Source organism: Diadema antillarum, unplaced genomic scaffold (genome assembly GCF_040938485.1).
Source record: "Diadema antillarum isolate AM-2024a unplaced genomic scaffold, OU_Dant_1.0 seq00000507_RagTag, whole genome shotgun sequence".
NCBI classification, from domain to species: Eukaryota; Metazoa; Echinodermata; class Echinoidea; order Diadematoida; family Diadematidae; genus Diadema; species Diadema antillarum.
Window position 1 is genome coordinate 1,082,399 of NW_027271462.1, and position 22,905 is coordinate 1,105,303.

The 22,905-nt window shown below is 39.3% G+C and overlaps 1 protein-coding gene across 1 annotated transcript in view; it reads right to left on the bottom strand.

The window, feature by feature from the left end:
- The window catches only part of LOC139734000 (polyamine-transporting ATPase 13A3-like), a 45,502-nt gene that overhangs the window by 18,001 nt on the left and 4,596 nt on the right, over nucleotides 1–22,905 (bottom strand). The window contains exons 4-17 of the mRNA XM_071644807.1: nucleotides 21,956–22,038; nucleotides 15,462–15,720; nucleotides 12,896–13,053; nucleotides 11,713–11,782; nucleotides 11,093–11,227; nucleotides 8,512–8,578; nucleotides 7,736–7,864; nucleotides 6,552–6,728; nucleotides 5,541–5,651; nucleotides 2,971–3,020; nucleotides 2,076–2,264; nucleotides 1,349–1,555; nucleotides 1,007–1,114; nucleotides 362–515 (exon numbers count right to left, since the gene is read on the bottom strand). Of these exons, the coding sequence (XP_071500908.1) occupies nucleotides 362–515; nucleotides 1,007–1,114; nucleotides 1,349–1,555; nucleotides 2,076–2,264; nucleotides 2,971–3,020; nucleotides 5,541–5,651; nucleotides 6,552–6,728; nucleotides 7,736–7,864; nucleotides 8,512–8,578; nucleotides 11,093–11,227; nucleotides 11,713–11,782; nucleotides 12,896–13,053; nucleotides 15,462–15,720; nucleotides 21,956–22,038 (1,897 nt within the window). The remainder of the gene's footprint in view (nucleotides 1–361; nucleotides 516–1,006; nucleotides 1,115–1,348; nucleotides 1,556–2,075; nucleotides 2,265–2,970; nucleotides 3,021–5,540; nucleotides 5,652–6,551; nucleotides 6,729–7,735; nucleotides 7,865–8,511; nucleotides 8,579–11,092; nucleotides 11,228–11,712; nucleotides 11,783–12,895; nucleotides 13,054–15,461; nucleotides 15,721–21,955; nucleotides 22,039–22,905) is intronic.

Here is a 22,905-nt window from a genome sequence, read left to right on the forward strand (position 1 = left end):
TATTTATATAAATTCTCTTTATTCACATTTGCTGTATACATACTGTATACATCATATATTCTGCTGATTGGGATTTGCACAATAGACATTTTTGTGAGTGGTTGAATTTGCGAACAAAAGCCCCACTGACAGATTGAGAAAAAGGTATTATCCCTTTTCAAGAGAAAATTCAGTCATTTCCCAACTTGGAGACAATAAATGAAGTGCATTTGTGTTTCTAGGGATGGCAACATTTTCGTGAGCTGTCAATTTCCAGAATATCAACTGACTCTTGCGAATTTGTGAAAATAAAAACACTGAAATATACATCATATACAGTATATTCACATCAACAATTGATATACAGCTTTCACGAGCTTACTTGTAGTTGGATCTGATAACGATGCTACCATCTCTGGCGCCCCCTTCACGTAGACGTCCATGTGTCTCTTGCCCAACGTGCGCGTGATGACGCACATGCGCTGGAGACTGGACGAGAACGGGAACTGGCGAACCACACCGATTTCATACGCCTCCTGAGCGGGGACAAACCACACCAAGAAACTCATGGATTTCAACATCACTGACTTTCACGACGACATTAAAATTCTAGTACACGTTGTAGCACTGGGTATACTATTGTAGAAAAAAAAAACAAAATCTGCTCTGCGTAATAAAGATACACAATAAACATTTATATTAATACAATCATGCATTTGCTTTGGCATTACTATATCTATCAAAAGAGCATTGTGATAAAGCATAATTACGTAGAAATTTTTGTGCATTTCGTGCAACAAGAAATTAATGCAAAAATAGAAGGACACAATTTTCTTTTGTTTTGTTCGTTATATGTAAGACCATTTTATGTTTTGATTCTACGGAATTATATGTAAGACCATTTTATGTTTTGATTCTATGGAATTAAAAACACATGAAATTCATCGTTCCCGGCTGAGCACGAACAATTACTTGCGCGAAAGTGTCGGCTTTTGCAGTATTTTGCAACATGGGCAGAGGTACTCACCTCTCCTTCGATGGTGGCCACTGGAACAGCCTCGTTAGTCTTCGGCTTCACTATGGTGGGGATCAGGGTGTCAAAGCGACTCGTGTCAGGACCTGGCTCTTCTAGTTCCTGCCATGTGGCAAAGATAGGACAAAGAAACAATCAATCAAGTAGGCAAGCAATCCACTCACTGTAATAGCCGTTATTTTCACGAGGGTTTAATTTTCACGAATTTTGCGAATCACTGTTGGGCTGCGACTCTAACACAGAGAATACAAAGACCCTATGAAAGATGAGCAAATGTTTCAGTTAAACTAAAGAATATGACAACTTAAAGGACTTGCGTAGGGGACAAAATCTCACCCATTCCGTTGCTTCAAACATCTTAAGGTCCAGCGGGTCTCCTACCAGCTCTCCCTCGATGCGGGTTAGGGAGTGGCACGTTGCCATGGCGGCAAGGAATGGACCCCGTGGTAAGGTGGAAGCGGTCTTGACCGGTGGGAGAAACATCTTCTCTTCCACAGGCACTACGCCCCACATGTCCAGCGAGTCCTCTGTTAGGGTGCCGGTCTACAGGAGAAAGATAAGATGTTAACTTTTACAAGCTCCACCTGCTCTTAAGTCATGATCATCACATTCTCCTTCTTCATCCTCATGAAATCATCCAAATCATCATTTCATACGCATCATCACATCCCTTGTATAATTCACTTAAACATCATCATTCTTTGAAGTCATTCTCTCGATTCCACAACTTTGATACGCACGGATACATGGTATGAAAGTTATCATTTCATGGTTACGGCTTTAATAGTAAAGCCAAACCTGTCAATAGTGACCACATGATATACGGCATCTATAACAAGTTCCCCCCGAGAGAAAAGCCACGCAACAGACCCAGTCTATAGTGGCCACATGTCTATAATGGCCACTTTTTTTTCTCCCTTGGCTGTTATAGACAGGTTCAACTGTATGCATACACTAGAATTTGGCCACCTGGTGATAGTCGGAGCTGTGAGCAGCGTAAGGGACTTTGATAAAGGCTTATGGCGAGGAAAGCTAAAGGCAATAACCAGAGGACGGGGGCTACCTTGTCGAAACAGACGAGCTTGACCTTCCCACAGATGTTGATCCTCTCGGGGCTGATGCAGAAAACTTTAGCCTTCTTGAGGCGGTGCTGGGCATAGGCTGTTCCCACGGTCATGGCCGCCGGTAGGGAAGGCGGGACCGTCACAGTGATGATGTCCAGGGCCTTGTAGATGATGTCAGATATCTCCGTCTACGCCATCACAACGTTGAGGTAGGCAAAGTTAAAAATTTTGTTAGAAATACAAGCGTAAAGTTCATTTTTCTGGTATTGTAAAAGACTCACCACCTCCTGAAAACTGGAGAAATAATGATGCCCATGACATATGTCAGTAAAAAGTCAAATGAAATGTACTTTTGATAAAACAGAACAAAACATGAAATCTTCCTACTGTTGTGCTATTGTAACATCAAAGAGTGTTGTAGCCTTCTCATGCACCAATGACTTGCACTGCAGCAAAGCAGTCATTTAATTTGGCATCATATTTTTCAATCGCATTATATCATCCTCAAAATTTAACTTCCTAGTTTTTCTTGTGTCATCGATGCTTTTGTTTCAGAATCCATGATTAATGATGTGTTACTCATAAAAGATATAAAATACTGAGATTTCAAGCATAAATTAATGGATAGCTCAACATGATTTAAGAGAGTTGCATATGATACAGAGTCAGGAAGAAATCAAGAAATCAATTCATGTGACCCAAAACCAGACAGATATTTTACTTCCTTTCAATATGTTAATAGAATGAAGATGGTAATGTGTCTGATGAAAAATACTGCCATGACACAATGCTGTATAGAAATAAACTCTATGCTACAGAAGAATCACAAACTAATTTAATATTTTCCCTCTCTGTCAGAGAAAAGTATCGATGGATCTGACGAATCATACTCACGTTCGGGAAGCGGGAAAGGACAATGACAGTGTAGACAATCCCGACGACTCCTGTTGGAAGATGAAGGTCAAAGGTCATGGTAGCAATTATTTGGCACGAGACACAAAATGGTACAAACAGACATTAAAAATGAGAAATGTTGCTATGGCAACTGGCGTGCCTCCGCTGTATCGCATCCTCCTCCCAATAGTTCTACAATACATCTTGCCAATGTAAAGAGGACAGTTTTGCATAATTGGCAAATCATCACTACCTATGTAGTAATACACATACAATAGTTTTTGTGACAATACTTTGCAAAATTTTCAAAATATGGGGAGAAGTGGAATTTTATCATTTTCACCAGACCTCTGACCCCACAGCCCAATCTTTCTCTACAGAATTATTGTGTTGTAATGCATGTCTAATAAAAGTCTAATTAACTGAATACATTAGGTTGTTTACAAGGAAGGGAGAAAAGAGAGTATTTCAGCAATAAAAAGAGTAATTTTAGCATTCTAACCTGACATCTGACCCTTGATCTTTGACCTCATGACCCAAAACTTTCCAAGAGAATCACTGATGGACATACATACATATGTACTAACTTTCATGAAGACATCTTGAGCCACTTCCAAGATATGTCAGACACTTCTCAAATTTATCAATCTAATGGAACTTTGAAATGAATTAATAAAAAATGCAAGGAATTGAATTAAAAGGTTCAGGCATGGTTGACAGAGAAAAACAAAACAAAACTAAATTTGATCACCAAAATTCATGTGAAAGGCCACAACGTTCAGTCAATTTGAGTGAAAACTGAATCAAACACAAACTGAAACTCAGCTTTAAAATCAAACACAAATGCAATCTCAAACTCACACTCAAACTTAGTCAGGTCAAAATACACGCCACATGGCTTTTACAGGATGAGGAAACCAAAACCTACCCACACATGCACAAACAGACACACACACACACACACATACACATGCACACACACACACACACACACACACACACACACACACACATGCACACACACACACACATACACATACACATACACACACACACACACCACACACACATAAACATACACACACACATACACATACACACACACACACACACATGCACACACACACACACATACACATACACATGCACACACACACACACACACACACACATGCACACACACACACACATACACATACACATACACACACACACACACCACACACACATAAATATACACACACACACACACCACACACACACACACACACATGCACACACACACACACACACACACAGACACACACACACACAGACACACACACACACAGACACACACACACACAGACACACACATACACATACACTGAATCAGCAGAAGACAGAGGTTATTGTTCTGGGCTCAAAGCAAATGCTCGGCAAAGTTGACATGAAGGACTTTGGCATCCACGGTGGCGATAACGTCGTCTACCCATCCCCCCAGACTCGCAATTTAGGCGTTATCTTCGATGTCAATATGTCTTTCAATGCCCATGTTTCTCACATATCAAGATCCATAAGATACCAACTCCGCAACCTTAGCTTCATTCGTAGTTATCTGACCAGAAGTGCAACCGAACAGCTTGTCCACGCCCTCATCTCTTCTCGCCTTGACTTTTGTAACTCTCTCCTCCTCAGCCTTTCCCAACGACAGCTCTCCAAACTTCAACGCCTCCAAAACTCTGCAGCTCGACTTGTCACCCTCACTATTAAATCCTGTCACATAACTCCCGTTCTTCAGTCCCTTCACTGGTTACAAGTTGAAAAGCGTATCATCTTCAAAGTTCTCTTACTGGTCTACCACACAGTCCATGGATCCTCGCCACTCTACCTCCAGAACTCCATACATTTATATCAACCCCCTCGTAGACTCCGTTCAGCTGGTACCTCACTTCTCCATGTTCGTCGATCCTCTCACTCTTGGGGAGACCACAGCTTTTCCCACGCCGGTCCTTCTCTCTGGAACAATCTTCCCCTTTCTCTTCGTCAGGCTTCCTCAACCAATTCCTTTAAGCAACTCCTTAAAACACATCTGTTTAATTCCCAATCGTGAATGAACGTGATTGTTATAATTTGAGTCGTTTTGTACACGGTATAAGTTACTGTATAATTTGTACATGAAGGGTTTTTCTTATGTTCTGAGATTGATTTCGTTATGTATAGTAAGCATCTTGTTTTTGTTTGTATTTCATTTGCTATTTCATATGTGAGAGCGCCATGAGCATCATTATTGATGGACTTTCAGCTATTCATAAGAGGCCACTATTATTATTATTATTATTACACACACACACACACACACACACACACACACACACACACACACACACACACAAGGAGTGAATGATGATGATCCCAAGTGGTTCAGATTAGGTGACTAGCAATGGTCAGTAAACAGTATCAACCAGGCACATTGCGCAACACAAGAAGCGGGAGGAAATCATAATGAGAAAGGATCGGTAGAAGAGGAGGTAACACAGTGTCAGGGCTAATATAACAATCATGGATGCTCGGTAACTGTTAAAACTCACCCAGCATGCTTAGAATTCCGATGAATTTCAGTGAGTCTTGATAGAATTTGAATCCAACTGGTTTGGGATACAGAATGGACCGCACGAGGTCACCTTTGAGAGTTGCAAAGCCTGTGAGATGGTAAAAATAAAAAGTAAAGAAAAGAAAAGAAAAGAAAAGAAAAGTTTGATGCAATCTTTACAATGTACAGTTTTCAGTGTAATAAGGTGCATAGCACAACGCAAACAGAGTGTAGTAATCCAACCTTCAGACTATGGTTAAATGAAGGAACTGTCATGGATGTTTTGTTAATGATTTGTTAGATGAAGAAGGAAATGTATTATCATTTACTGCCTTTAAGAGGAAATATGATGTTGAAGTAAGAGAATGGATTAATATTAACACGGGGTTAGAAATAACATTAACGATGGAAAATAAATTATTTGGTTTTGGGGGTATTAACAATTCGGCATTGAATTGTATTACCATGCTTGTGAGATATGAAATTTATGTTTGTAAAATAAGAAAAATAATACCTCGTTTTGATTTATGTAAATATAGTATAAGGGAATATTATGATAGAGAGAAATTTATCGCAAGAAATAATCATAAGTTGCAAGTGTTTCAGAAAAAATGGTGTCTTTTTAGACACCTTTTTTCTTGATGTATATTGTATTGAATTCGAAAAAAAAGCATGATGTTATTTGAAATATGTTGTAATATGTGTATAGATGAAAGAGAATAATAAATATCCCAGTGAGTGAAAAAAAATGAAAAAAAAACAAAAAACTGTCATGGATGTTGATTATATATGGCCATATACCAATATGTGCATTGATTATCAATCTGCATTCCTTACATATCATTTGTGAAGTGATAGTTTTTGTTTATGTCTATCAAACCACCAGTTTATCTTTAATCTTCAGCTGCGAACATGTCAACTGATTATCTGTAATCTTCAGCTGTATACATATCAATTGATCTATCAGTATATCATCATCTTCTTATCTTTCTCTCTTTCTATTCCTCACCTGTCCTAACGACGACGGCTCGGACCCGCTCTGATCCGTAATACCTGGTCTGAATGATCTTGGTGCCACAGAAGAGCGTATGTCTCTTGTGGTCATCCGGGCTGTAGTACTGTGGTTTCTCCCCTTCCATAGGAGGGGGGTGTGGGAGGGGCGTCTTGGTGACTGGCACACTCTCCCCTGGTTAACAGCAATCAACACACAAAAATAAAAATACCAATGATTAATGAAGATTAAAAGACAAGTTCATCCAAATATTTGTGTGACAATCTATTCAAAAGGTATAAATTGCTAATTTTTCCAAGAAAAGCAGATATTATCTCGACTTGTTTCTGACACATGCTAAGGGTAATATTGTAATACTGTTCCCCCTGCTATCTGACGGAAGTAAGTCATGTGCTCTTTAATTCTGCTTGAAATATGAAAACATGCCCAATACCAAAAAATAACAAAGAACTATTTGGCTGAAAATGAAACTGCACATGCCTATAAAATGACCTGAGCGTGACCAGGGGAACCATAGTATGGTGAATTGCATAATGGGACTAAACAAAACTGATGGTTTCTTCACTTGCCATTCATACATGCCATGCGGGGAAAAATCATTGCGATGGATTCCCCCCCCCCAAAAAAAAAACCAACAACAACAAACAGACAAACAAACAAACAAACAAACAAACAAACAAACAAACAAACAAACAAACAAACATCGGGATGGACAGATTTTCACATCGCAAAGCATTATCGGTGATTTGAATAAATATGCAGTACCCCCTGCATGCTATAAGGATAAGAACCAGCACTGGCACTTGGGAGGAAGCTCAGTGGTCTAGTGGACATGATGCTGGTCCTGTAATCAAGAGATCGCTTCCAATCTATTCTGAGTACGTATGCCCATGATTTTTTCTTATTATGGCCACTACTAAAACACTGAATGATCGCTGCTTATTTACGTCAATGATGGACAATTTGTCAATCGGTTGCAATATGAACAAAAAAATAAATAAAGAATTTATTCATGTTATCGTTAGAGTTAACAATCTTTTTTTTGTGCATGTGTCCCCAAAACAAGAATTCACAAGTTTTGCATTGTTTCAAAAATTGATTTTCAAAATTCAAAACTCAAATTTGTCAAACTTGATTTTGGGTGCATGTGAACTGGACCTCTGGCAGTGGGTAACACCTACCTGTCAGCATGCTCTCATTGACGATGCAGTTTCCGCTGATGAGAGCCGCGTCGCAGCTCATGATGCAGCCGTGAGGAGGGATGATAATCACATCGCCGGGAACAACTTCACTCGAATTGATTGCCTCTTCTGACATTACAAAGAAAGAGAGAGAAAAGAAGAATTGATAAAAATCAAAAAGGATCAAACAAAAGGAGAGGAAAGCACGCGGATAATGGGGGAAGTGTGACGAACAAAAATATGGGCATTACAAGAATCAGCTGTAAATTTGAACGATTTGTATATTGTGTTGAGGTTTAAAATCATATTTACCAACTTTTACAATCAAAAAGAACGCCCAATATCAAAAATTGCTTCTTCCTATGAGTGTTTGTATATTGCGTGACAAATCTATGACTATTTTTCTTTCAAATGACCAGTAGCTACATTAGTATAGAGCCATGACTTTTGCATACAAAACAGTGGCATAAATTTATGAGCATAGTAGCAAATTCTCTAGGAAATACTGCTTCTTAGTCAATCATCGCATAAAATGCACGCACACATGTGACAAGATTAGACTCGCGAAACGCTTTCAATGTACTGTGGCATTTGGCATTTACATGTATGAATCGTTTTGGGCGGGTTTGTGCATTTGAGCAGAATGTGTGAACTTGGCACACCGTCCACTTCAGTCGGCGTGCGAATGTGGCATATAAAGAGTTAATGGAACTATTTTGATGACGATAATGAATAGAAAGAGAAAAAAATATTGTCATGAAAAGAAATTCTCTTACCCCCATAAACTCTGCACACTGTGACCGTCGACTCGTGAGAGACCATGTCATGTAAATCCTGAGCTTGCTGCAAATTTGACAAACAAATAGGATCACAATATGTGCAGGCAAAGGGAAACGAACATATCTATGCTTGCAAATAATAAAATATAGCATTAGGGAATGCTGTATGCAACAAACATACATTAATCTACTCATACAATGTACATTCAAACATGGCACACACGGCATTCCACTTTGATTGGTACATGTAGGCACAGTGCTAATTTCATGTTATGATGCTAAAACGCACTTAAACCAAAATCAAATCTGCCAAATGATTATTTCCAATAACTGGTGACTTCTGCAAAAGCGCATTTGTAACATATTGTGACTATGAATTGTACTGGTACACAGTAGTAGTAGTAGTAGTAGTAGTAGTAGTAGTAGTAGTAGTAGTAGTAGTAGAAGTAGTAGTAGTAGTAGTAGTAGTAGTAGTAGTAGTAGAAGGGGCGGATCCAGGACTTCCGTAAAGGGGGGGGGGGAGCGCAAACAATATTTCTGACGCTACTTCTGAGTTTTATCTCATTTTTTTTTATTTCTTTTGTTTTAACAATAAATAAGTGGTAGTTTTAGTAGAACTGACTGAGTAGTGTCTTTATTTCAGGCACCCACTTGTGGGATGGGAACTTGGATGACATTTGCTCCCGTGACAGTTGCTCCAATGAAATATCTACATGCTGAGCCAAACATAAATTCTACCCACAAACATAAGTTTAAAGATCCTGTCTACCTTTTGGAGCAGTGATTTCAAAAATGTTCAAGATATCACTTTTGATCCATATGTGTATGTCAGTTGTATTACAAAATATCCTACCACAAAATTTTTGCAATGAAGCCTAAAATATTAGGAGATATCACATTTTTTTTTGCTCATTAAACTATAACTGTACACGGTTTAGTCTGGAAATATTTTTATTATATTTATAACTATCGTTCACATTTTGCATATTTAACAATAGTTACCATTGATTATACTGGTTCAAATTTTTACAGTGGTTGTTTCTATCCCTAACTCACATTTTAGAACAATTTTAAAACACCAATGCTGGGTTTTTGTTTCATCTACAAATAGTAAATTATGCCTTTAACCCTAATCCTGATTCTCACATCAAACTAGAAATATCACTGAAGGTGATTAATACCCCCGCCCCGTGACGACAGTCTTACCCAAGGAATGATCTTTCCTTGATCTTCTGCCATTTAAATGCCATTACCATGGCAACGCAGCTTCCGACACGTCCGAAAAATATGTCTTCCACATCTTCCCACCAAGACTATTGTGTGTGCCACATTTCATAAGCTTTTGTCAAAAACTGAGGAAGTAGTTCAATCCACAAGATCTTTCCTTGATCTTCTGCCATTAATATGCCGTTACCATGGCAACGCAGCTTCTGACACGTCCAAAAAATATGTCTTGCACATCTTCCCACCAAGACCAATGTGTGTGCCACATTTCATGAGCTTCAGTCGAATACAGAGGAAGTAGTTCAATCCGCAAGATCTTTCCTTGATCTTCTGCCATTTATATGCCGTTACCATGGCAACGCAGCTTCCGACACGTCCGAAAAATATGTCTTCCACATCTTCCCACCAAGATCAAGGTGTGTGCCACATTTCATAAGCTTTGGTCAAAAAACTGAGGAAGTAGTTAAATCCGCAAGATCTTTCCTTGATCTTCTGCCATTAATATGCCGTTACCATGGCAACATACTTTCGGGTACTGTCACAAAATGCGTCTTGCACATCTACAACCAAAGGCACACATCTGTACCAAGTTTCATGGAAATTGGGCAAAAACTGAGGAAGTAGTTTGCAACACAAAATTTTCCATCATTTTGGCTCATAATATGTGAGCTGTTACCATGGCAACATACTTTTTGTCACTGTCAAGAAATGTGTCATGCTGACCTATATCCTAAGACAAACATTCAATATGAATTCCATGAGAATTGGAAGAACACTGATGAAGCAGTTTTGCCATGAAGCATTTTGCCCTATATTTTACCAATAACATGCCGTTACCATGGCAACGCACTTTTTGCCACTGCGGAAATATGTGTCTGCACATTAACATATTCAGATGAACATCTGTACCTAATTTCATAAAAATTGATCAAAAACTGTGGGAGGAGTTCGCGACGCAAGATTTGTACCCATTTTTGCCCATAATATGCCGTTACCATGGCAACGTACTTTTGGGTACTGTCAAAAAATATGTCTTGCACATCTACAACCCAAGGCACACATCTGTGCCAAGTTTTATGGGAATCAGTTGAAAACTGAGGAAGTAGTTCGCGACGCAAGATTTGCAACGGACCGACCGCCCAACCGCCCGACCGCCCGACCGACCGCCCGACCGACCGCCCGACCGTCCGCTGATTCCTATATACCCCCTTCAAACTTCGTTTGGCGGGGGTATAACTAAGCCTAAAACCCTATCACAAACATAACCCTAAGTCCTTTGAGAAAATAACATCGGAATGACTGTCGCAGGAGCAAATGTTGTGTCATCGTGAATACAGTACATGGTATAACTCACCTTCTTTGTTTCATGAAGTGACACGCCCAGCGATATGACTATAATAAACAGAATACATCCTCCGTACACATAGTAAACCTCGAGAATCCAGAGAATAATACTGAAGATCTGGAACAGGTAGAATGGATGCAGGAGCTGTGAAGGGGAGGAAAAAGGACGAGTCTTAATATTCCCGTATAATCTCATAATGCCTAGTTTGTTACATTCTTGCCTCCTGTTGTGGGAAGTATCCCCCAAGTTTGAGGCTATTTTTTTTTTTTTTTTTTTTACTTGCTCTATCGAAATATTAAATGTATCACACAATACACATAAAAAACAACATTACTGCATATTGTGAGCCTCCTATGTCATTATCTTTGTTCAGCATACCATGTTTTTCATTTTTTCAGAGTATTGGTTTATTTGCTCAAGGACCACAATGAATTCCACAAACCTGTACATGGCACTATCAATTTATGCACTAACTGACGTAAACTTATACAGCTGTACACAGTTTGTTACAGGGATTCTCCAATATATCCAAGCCTGGCTAGCTTTCCCACTCCATGGGATCCCCATGCAACCAGATCTTTAATTTGCAATTTTACTGGTAACTTTGATGGTCAATCTGCATCACTTACCTCTTTAATGAGAAGTTTGAGGTATGATGGCACGGCAATTTCAATCTCATTCTTGCCATAGATGGTTTGTCTGTGGGAGAGATTGAGAAAGAATGATCAGCTTTTCAATCTTCAATGCACAATATATAGGTGGACATGTCAAAGGGCAATTCTGGACCATTCAAAGGTTAGTCTGACAAGAAAAAGTAAACTATAAGTAAAGTTTTATAAGCACAACAGTGAACATTTTATCAAAATTGGATCAAAATTAAGGAAGATATGAAATTGTAATGTTTCAATAATTTTCATAAAACAGTTCTTGAACTGACAATATGGCTGTGCAAATGAATAAGACAATGTCATCACCTCACAACTTGATATATATGGTGGTTTGTACAAAAGTTTTGAAAATGCCAGTTCATTTGTTCAAATGCAAATATATGCCCCAGTCTTAAATCCTGACGTATTTGGCTTATCATTACTTGTAGTTACTCAGTCAGGAATAACATTATGTTTTACACTTTTATAGCAAACACATTAAAAATTACCATTTTTTTTTTTCTTTTGGAGAAAGTCAATGGAAATTGGCGAGGTATTGACATCATCAGTTCACTCATTTGTATTTTAATATCAACTGTTCAAGAACTGACTTGCACAAAATACCAAAACTTATTTTTATCTGATTTTGATCAAATTTTAAACCTGGTGCGTATACATGTCATTATTTTTTTTTTGGGCACACAGACTTTGAAGTGGTCATGCTCATGTTCTTAAATTCACTGATATCTTATCCCAATTTACTTCATGTTTAACTAACATGCAGCGCTGCCATTATCCCCCAATCAAATCCTGGGAGAATTCAAAAAGCAATCCAGAAGATACTTGTGTAGAACATGGCTCTGAATAGGCAAAATGATTTCTACATCAGGAATATCTTTACATAACATTCTCTTTAATCTAGAGATGAAGAGGTACTGAAGGTTTCTCTTGTGGTCTTACAAAGGATGCAATACAACTATTGAGCGTGTTGCAAACATTCAAGTCATGAATATCACAAAAATCACATATTTTTTCTGTATTCAAGAATATGCACGCTTGACATTCTAATAACCTCTTTTCTTGCAGTTTAACTATTCAATCTGTTGCAGCCAGATGCCAGCATTGAGAGATGTAGGGGCAGATGCCACAATTTGCATTCACTTACTTTTGGCACTGCTGGTCTCGACTGTAACCATGGAAACCGTAAATGGCCGAACAGGTGGTGTTTTGGTCCAACCCATATAGCCTGGTGTATTGACAAGACTGGGAATCCCATATGTAGGTCAACTTCCGATGTTCAAAGAAGTGCAGACAATTATCACTCTGGAAGACAAATAATACAGAAAAGAAAAGATGGCAAGAGATGAAAAACACACAATTTTTTTGTTTAACACAAACACAAGCACTCACAAACAAAGAATCACAAACATATGTCATCACATACAATTGATACTCTTTTCATTCCTTTTGTTGTGACCATTAGCAATTTTGAATTTAGGGCATTTATACAACAATCTTGGAGCATTTAATCCATTGGGTCCTGGGGTAATTTTGCCCATCGATCGATCGATCAATCAATCAATCAATCAATCAATCAATCAATCAATCAATCAATCAATCAATCAATCAATCAATCAATCAATAAATCAATAAATCAATCAATCCATCAATCGATCAATCCATCCATCCATCAATCAATTAATAATTTTATTGGCTAATCGCTGAAGCCATAGAGCCACCATCTTACCACGCACATCACCATACACAAGTGTGGAGCTCACGATATCACATCTTCTTGGTGGCAATCTCTGTTGGAAAATGTGTGGTAACATGGCGCCATGGCCTCTTCAATTATTTGTACAGCAAGAATGGGCCAATGAGATATTTTGCTGTAGAGAAAAGTGGATTCACTTATTTTAGAGATGATCTGAAACCTAAAGCCCGCCACACACTACTGTAAAAGTGGAAATTTTCGCAGTGTTCAAATTTTCGCGCATTTCGCGCGACCAGAAACTAGCGCGAAAACAAAAGCACGCGAATATTTTTGCTTGCCATATCTGCCTGTGCGTGATGTCTTGATTCCGCGGAATTAAAAACACGCGATACTCTGCCAACCCGGCCAAGCGCGAAAAATTAGTCACGCGAAAATATCCACTTTTACAGTACATGACTCACGACTATACGACTTAAGACCAAAAGATCCAGTCGTACAACCTGCCAACACACACTATACGACCTAACCTTACGAGTAGGTCTGTCTTTAGTGGTACCAATGAGTATCAAAGCGCATGCAGTACGCACTGTGTGCGCTTGCCGCTTGCATTTTACTGCATCTTGATTGACTGAAAGCCCATGACCGGTCGTGGAAATTCAACATGTCAAATCTCTACGACTGGCACTAAAGACCCAGACGTATGACTGGACTAGAAATGTCGCTTTGGCGACTGGTATGCCTCCGCCATAATGCATGATTCTCCTAATAGGTCTAGATAGTACATATGGAGAATGTGTAATTACATTTTCACAAAACTGGCAAAATAATGAAATGACAAGTTTGTCACAAATGTGTTGAATGTTCACCTTCCTTGACCTTGGTTTAATTGGATGAATAGGAGAGCATGTATTTGGGGATTTAAGGACTTAACTTGACTTTGACCCATTCATACATTTATGCATTCAGTAATTTTCATGGTACCGGTATGGAGAAAAAGTGCAATTTCTGTACTGAATAGTAAATTGTTACCATGTTCATCTGGCCTTTGACCCTAAAATTCATAAGATAATCACGTTCAGGTAGAACATGCATAAATATGCAGTAAGTTCCACGATAAATTGAGCCACTTCCGAGATATGGAGGAAAAAGTTGGTTCAGCACTTTCACTTGATCTTTGACCTTTTGACCTTTGAGGCAAAAAAAGAAAAAGAAAAAGAAAAAAAAAAACTCTCCAGAGAATTTCTTTTAGGTTACACATGCATACACCAAGTGTAAAAAAAAAAATAATCCTGCTGGCATTGTATGAACATGAGGGAAATAGTCAAATTTTGAAGTGTTGCACTTGACCTTTGACCCCTGACCTTTGACCCCATGAACCCTACATTCTCTAGATAATCACTGCCAGTCAGTACATGTATATACTATGTTCCATGAAGATACCTTGAACAATTTTCCAATTTACAGAGAAAAAAAAGAAGTTTTAATACTTTTACTCGACCTTTTGACCTTTGACCTTTGACATCATGACCCAAACTTTCACCAGAGAATCTAAATTGGGTAATACATGTATACACTAAGTTTGAAGAAAATATCTTCAGGCATTGCATAAATGTGGTGGAAATAGTGAAATTTTATGTATTTGACCTTGACCTTTTGACCTTTGACCTTGAGCACGTGCACCCAAAAGTTGATAGGCACAACTTCACCCCCTAATACACATACATGCCAAGTTTCATTCGGATACCTCAACAGGTTTTGATAGTTACCTTGTCCACAAAATTCATTACGGACGGACGGAAAGACGGACGGACGGACGGAAGGACGGACGGACGGACGGACGGACGGACAACCCGAAAACATAATGCCTCCGGCACCACTTCGTGGCGGAGGCATAAAAATGGCAAGGCTGGTGATGTCACACTTCCGGTCTTACAGCCGTACGACCGGTCGGATGGTATAGTGTGCAGTGGGCTCAAGGGCTGCTAGTTTTCTCAAAGTAATCTAGTCTGTGACTCACCTCCTTCTGCTTAACCCTCAGGAGAGCTCTGGTGTCATCCATCTCATCTTCTGAATCCCAACTGGAGTGTGACCACAGGTGGGCGTGGCGTCCGTTCTTGTTCCCTTCACCATTCCCGACGACAGCGGCGGCGGTGGTGGCCTCGGGCGCCGTGACGGGCTCCGCGCCGCGCTCTGTGCTGGTGCTATAGAAAACGCTGAGTTCGTTTGTGCCTGGCACAACAGTCTCTGGTGGGTTGGGAGTGGGCTGAGACATGGCACTGTGTGTGTGTGTGTGTGAGCATGTGAGTGTGTGTGTGTGTTTTGTGTGATGGGGATGCAGTTGCCGGGTGTGGGGGGTGTGGGCATGCAGTTGCCAGGTGTGGGGGGTGTGTGGGGGTGGAAGATGCGGGCAGGGGAAACCCAGTTGGTATACAGTGCAAAGTGATGCGGAGAGATGGATGAGTAAGGCAGTGTGTCATAAAATGAATAAAATATCAATAGGTTATGTTTAGACAGATTGGAAACATAGAAAATGACAAAACATCACACATGCAGTAAGAGTTGCACGTAAAGTGTAAAGGATGAAGTGATGAAATGAAATCATTTAGGGTAATGTAACAACAAAAAATACATCACAAAGAAAGAAATCCAACAGGATTTTTAGAGTAGAAGGCATGAAATTAAGGTTCAATAATGTGTGCATATTTATTGAGCCACAATTTCATTGCAAGCATGCAAATGCATCAAAGATAAACAGCAGAGAAATAACAACAACACAAGGAGGAAAACAGTCATAAACACGTATGTGCACACAACATAAATTTTTTATCATGGTGTTACATTTGTACGTTGGTCCAAAGGTATATAGGCAAGATGTTTATTTTTGTTTGTGTAGATCATAGGAATTTTCCACAAGGGAGTGCATGGTGCAGTAATACCCAGCAGGTATCGCAGATTGTAGCAGCAAAGCAGCGAAGCGATGATTCCAAACATTGTAGTCAGACAGCCATGCAGAATAAGATAGAAAATAAATGTGGGGAAAACAGGAAGAATTTGCAAATGAGCAAATGGATTGTACATCAAGCAAGATTTAAAATAAAATAAAAGCAATCGTGATGGAAAAATGTAGAATATTGCACCAAATTCACAAAACACATAACATTAAAATCAGGAGCATATATCAAGTTTTGCGGGTATAAAATAAATTTTGACCAAAGGGTTGGGGGGGGGGAAGGGAGATAAAATATAAGGGGAAGCAAGGGAATCGTGGGTAAAGGAAATGAGAAATGGAAAGCAAAACTAAACATTAATCCTTGCGAAGATATCATGTAATATCATAAAGCCACATAAATTAATATTGCATGTGATTGACATCAATGCAGTCCATAATAGTGCAAGCTGTACTTCTAGACACAAAAGACCAGCGTGAGGTGCAAGAGCCATGGCATACAAATAATGAATGTTTATGAGTGCAATGGACGGAATATTTCATGAGCGGAAAGAGGAAATGATCCATTTAACGAGGCTGCACCTCGTTGAATGGATCAAATATTTCATCTCTCATCAAATGAAATATTCTGTTCATTGCACAAATGAAAATAAATTATTATTTGTTTTATATAACATCTACATGTAAAATAGATCCTTGTCATTAACATTTGATGTTTTATGAATTTTGAAACAAGGGTGAACGTGCGGGATCTGAGATCGAGAGAGTGATCATTGAACGCTTTATGCTAGCGCGCTGTCTCGCATACACACTGCAAACGCAAGCATTTTACATTCATAGTGTACTGGGCTCTTGGTGTGCGTGCAATGGAGCAAATCGTATGGATCCAAAATTGCATGGTAAATGGAGCCACAATTGCACGGATGATGACGTCACAGTGGAATGGGACGAATGATCAATGTCAAACAACCAATCAAATGACAAGGATCTATTTAGGTGTTATATAATGAACTATATGTGACCCGCTACAACAAAAGGATCCTAAAGTCGCTGACGGCCGAGCCGAGAAAATCGAGTTTGAAGTCACATCATCAAAATTGGTCAAAACAATCAGATTTCTATTTTTTGCAATATTTTGTAGTCTGTTTTGCTCATCATCTGCCGAAATTTCGAAGCTAAATGATCAAAGGAAAGGCAAGAAATCAGCGTTTTCCTGGGTCATGATTTTCCGACTTTCAATGTAAGAGAAACGTGTCCGAAGATTTGGATTTAGCGCTGCAGGTAGACTCCGCCCCTAGCAACGAGGGAGTGATCTTATTGGTCAGTGCGTGGCATCCTGATTACCGATTGGTCGTTCATGGACCGCTGGTGCTAAGCTTGAATGAACATGGCGGACGTCGCTAGGAGCGTGCCTTCTATTGTCAAGTGGTGAAAACACTCTCGCCTCCCCTTGACCATGAGAGCATTGGAAGGACAACTTTGAAGGCGTTTTTCTCGAAACTCTGATTTCCTCAACCATTGATACCTCCGCAACCAAGTACTTTTATGACTTGTGCTACATGTATGTATGAAATTAAAGAAGAAGAGTATGGGAATAATGTCATGCCATTTTCAGAAAATTGTCCTCCCCCGACTTTCGGATCCTTTTGTTGTAGCGGGTCACATATGCTATCAGAGCAAAATCCATCTTGTGCTCGGGTCGACTGCCACAGAGTGCAACCAAACAAATCTAATCAGTGACAATGTCATAAAATTAAACAGCAACAAAGAAAGCATTTCCTTCCTACTGATTCACATGTTTCCCACATCAGAGGTCAAAATAAAAGATAGAGTTTAGCTGCCACAATTTCAGAGCATCAGAATTTTCCAAATTCTATGCTGCATAAAAATCTTCTTTAAATTTTGGAGGTTTTGGGGGGTTAGTTGTTGTTGTTGTTTTGGCATATTTTTGGCTACAGATTCCCATGTTTTCCAAGATCAGCGGTCAAAATAAAAAAATACAGATTAGCTGGAACAAAATCTCACAGCATCATAATTTTCTATGTTGCATAAAAATCTTCACTGAATTTTGTGTTTTTTGTTTTGTTGTTTTGCTTTGGCATAAACAGAGAAGGAAAACTATATCGTCCACAAATATTTTGGAGGATCAAGGTTAAAATGATAACTTAAAACGGGAGGGCCAGGAGTATATCAAGTCATTGAATTATTGATTAAAAAAGAGCAATTCCTTCAATCTCTCTGTGTAAAAACCAATAGGAAGGGTGTGAGGCGCAGTGATATCATGACCATTTAGAATTCAAACATTTAAAAAGTATCAATGACAAGCATAAATATGCCAGACAGTCAACTTCTGTAACTTTCCACTTTATGCCCAATTTTACGTTAACTCATTCTCCTATCAACTTGACTTTATGTCATCATTTTTGTATCTATTTACTTATTCATTCATTTATTTATTTGTTTGGTGCTCACAATGTTGCATGTTTTTGAAGGATGTTGGGCAAATATTTTCGCATATATCTATTGCTGTGGATCACCATGAGTGCTATGGATATTATGGAATTTCATGAATGAGTAATTGGCAATGAGATCACGACCGGCAAAACTACTTTCATATCAAAGTCTGGTATCAATGTTACAAGGGACAAGTGTAAGAGTCTGTGCGATAACCACCATGTACTAACCCCTTGTGCCCAGGCACCGAGCTACGGTACCACTTGCCCCGCTACTTATCCAACAGCAATAAGTTTAATACAGTAATCCCTCAAAATTTGGTCTAAAGGTATCTAAGGTAGCCAGCCCACTCTGGCGTAGCAATAGGTGGGTCTTCATCAGCTGGAGTTTGAAGAATAGTCCACTATTTCTGATCCACAGAATTAGCCAGATCAGAAAACAGCCCCTAATTTTGCATTGAAGACCGAAATAGCGCGCTATTCAGATTGGAAAATAAACCATCAAATCCTGGACTTCTTTGCAGAATAGCCAGCTAATTAGCAAAATAGCGTGCTAATCTTGACGCGTCTTCATCAGCTCAAGCTTTAAAGGCGCATAGTCCCGTTAGTGTAGAAGGCGCTGTTGATGATACTGCTGATCACCGTTAGCATTGATACGAAGATTGCCGAAGTTGAGCTGTCATCAAGAGTAAAGCGCGTAGGTGTTGCTACAACATTGCCTTCATTGTCTTCTCTGCACATCACGCAGTCTGAGGTAATGCCAGGGTGCGTGCATACATGTATGTGCCTCTTATTATGACATCACAAAAGAAGTTTGCTAAAGCTGTCATCCCCCTCAGCCGAATCATGAACCGAACTGTGATCGGACCACTAACTACAGAGGATCGGACTTCTTCGGACTCGGGGAAATGGGTCACAGCGTAAGCGCTATAGAGGAGTCGATAGTGTAGGTCTCTAAAGGAAACTTGCACAAGTGCCCGTGTACGCATTTGACTAAACCACCGGGACCATGTGCCTTTAAACATCGGCACTGCACGCGTTGCGCACCACGCAGGAATGTAGGCAGTCGGGACGGAGTGTGTTTGTGCAGGTACTGTTCGTCTAAAGTGCGCATGTGCCAGCATCGGGCTTATAAACCTGACAGTGCTTGAAGCTCGAGCTAGTGAAGACGCGGTTGCACATTTCGGCTGACTTTGGGCTTATTTCTCTGATCCCCCATAAGCGAGCTATTCTTCAAGCTCGAGCTGATGAAGACCCACCTAATGCCCCAGTCCAACAGGAAGACTGCGATGGCAGAACAGGGATAAGAGGGATTATGTAATCTCTATTCACTGACATTTAATCTATAGCAGACATCTGTTCTAGTCGGGGTTAAAGCGCTCCAGTAGGCCCAGGAAGGATTACAGAACCACCTTCTTTGATAAAAACAACTGTTTGCTGCAATGTGTTTTCTTTCTTTGTTGTTGTTGCTCTTTGTCTCAGTTTGTTTTTAATGCCGGTAGCTATGGATGCGCGCACTCTGTAATATATTTGAAAGTAGATATGTATATCTTTTATCTTTGGGTTTGCTTAACCCTTACTGCGCCATAATAAGTACACTTGACTCTATAGTATTACCCTACACATCCAATTCCACCGCACTATTTTACTTATTTGAGGTAGAGTTTTGATGAAAATGACTTGACATTGCACTATAAGCTGCTCCACATTTGGTTTCTAATTTTGTGTAAATTTGAGAAGAAATCTATCACACCAGGTGCGGCTGGTTCTGAGGGGAAACTATGCTAGAGGCACCATGGGGAAAAAAAAAATAGAAGCAAAAACAAAAGCACCCCACCCTCCCCTCCCCCCCCCCCAAAAAAAAAGATTTTCAATACACAGAGGAACAGTTGGGGAATACAGGAATTGCACAGCTGTCGAAAGGTACACAAGGCACGAGCGACATGAGATGAAAGTTGTCAAACATGGAAACAAAATTAATTGCAAAACTGCACTGCACTTTTGGGGTAAGGTAGACAAATTAAATAAACAGCTGTTGCATTTCTACAGCATCACAGTTTTGCTTTATACTGTCCTTTTTTGCCTATTCCTGCTACCACAGGATTTTTCCTCTTAAATTTCTATCAAATCAATCTAGAGGCATGAAATACAGGAATATCACTATCCAAGAACAACAGTGCCATTGAGAACTCTACCCCAAGTAAAACACTATCTGTAATTTTTATCATCGTATCTTCTTTTTTTTAATGTTGTTGTTGTTGTTGTAAAGATTTTAATAACATGAGTCAAGAATGTGTCAATCTATTTTTATATGTGAACAGGTATGATTATAATTTAGATTATTTCCAGTAGGTACTGCAGCTTGTCTAAATGCTTTCAATGTATTGCAATATCAAATCAAACACTATCTTCACAGGTACTCTACATATGAAATTACCAAGACATCTTCATACAATTATAATGAACCAAAATCAACTTCCAACTAAAACAGGCTGTATGAGGTTAAGCCGCTTAGCCATCTTTAGAGGGAGAAAAATATTGCGTTCGTTGAATTAAGCTAAAACCATATCATATGATTTTGAATACTCCATGGAGGCATGACATATCATCAAGAGGGATATGTTGGTATTGACTGTGCTTTAAAATATTTTGAAATGAGTGCATATGATTGGACGGCAGGTAGTTTGAGTCGATCATTGTGATTATGTATCATGCTACGACTTTGGAAGCAATGGCAGTCAGCCTACAATGTATATCCATCCATGCATACTATACACATGTGCTACACATGGAACAATGCTAGAATACAAGCCCACTCTATGAATAGTGTGATTTGGTGACAAAATATGAGGAATGCAACACACATTGTGCCTGACTAAAAGCGCAAGGTACACAAGCGTGATTGAATATTTTGTATGAATGTACATGTACACTTTCTGGAGCATTTTATTGGACAGTGAATGCATCAGATGAACTTTGACACAAAATCATTATCTTTAGATATAGCCATACATAGTGTACATACATCATGTGTTTTTCAGAAATACAGACTCAGACCAAAGTATTTTAGAAATGACAAAAATGTTTTGAAATTGTGACTTTTTGACATACCTTGTTGGATAAAGGCACTGCAGCATGTCGTCACACATGGGGCGAGATTTGACCTCTGCTACCTCACACTGGCCGTATTGATTCTATGTGTCAAAAGAGGGAGAGATGGGGGGGGGGTGAGAAAGAAATACAGCTGTACTGTAAAATGAGGAATGTTCACGTGCATTTTAATTTCGCGAGAGCCAAGATTCGCGAAATTAAAATGCACACAAATTCCTGTCTACACTATATACATTGAATGTTAGAGACAACTTGCAAAATTTTCGTGCCGCAAAAAAGGCCGTCGGCTCCAATTTGCAAAAATTTCATACGGCCAAAATATTGTTTTACAGTGTATACACATAGTTTGTAACATTCACACAGACACAGATAGGGAGGGCAGGAAAAGGGAAGAATATGATGAGGGTGGTTTGGGGTAAAGTGTGTGAATCACATACTAATTCCCATAATCTATGCAAAACTGGTTTGCATAATTGCCATGTCATTCATCTGTATGAAGGAATATTCATGAGCAGTGAGCACCTCATTTGAATTCTGATTTGTTTACAGTGAGTACCAGAAGGTTGATAAGTTTACGGACATGAATTCTATTAAACCTGCAAAATAAGACATCACTGGTTTGGGCCACCAGATTGAAATCAGTTAACTCAGCATCTTGTACCAAGTGTTGATCACTGTCTACTTTTGATATTTTGTATACATATGTTCCTCGGAACTGTTCGTCTTTGATTGGCTATGCTTGAAGCAGCTTTCGCTCGGGATAAGATATTATGGCAAGCTTCAACGCCATACTGGCATCATATTTAGCATGTGGGCACGAGAAGGTTGTCTCTACCAACCAAGCAACTGAATGCCCTTTTATGAATTCACTTCACACTTTCCTGACAATCACCATCTTTGAATCAAGATCGACAAGATTGTCATGCCGGGCAATATGAAGAGATATTCAT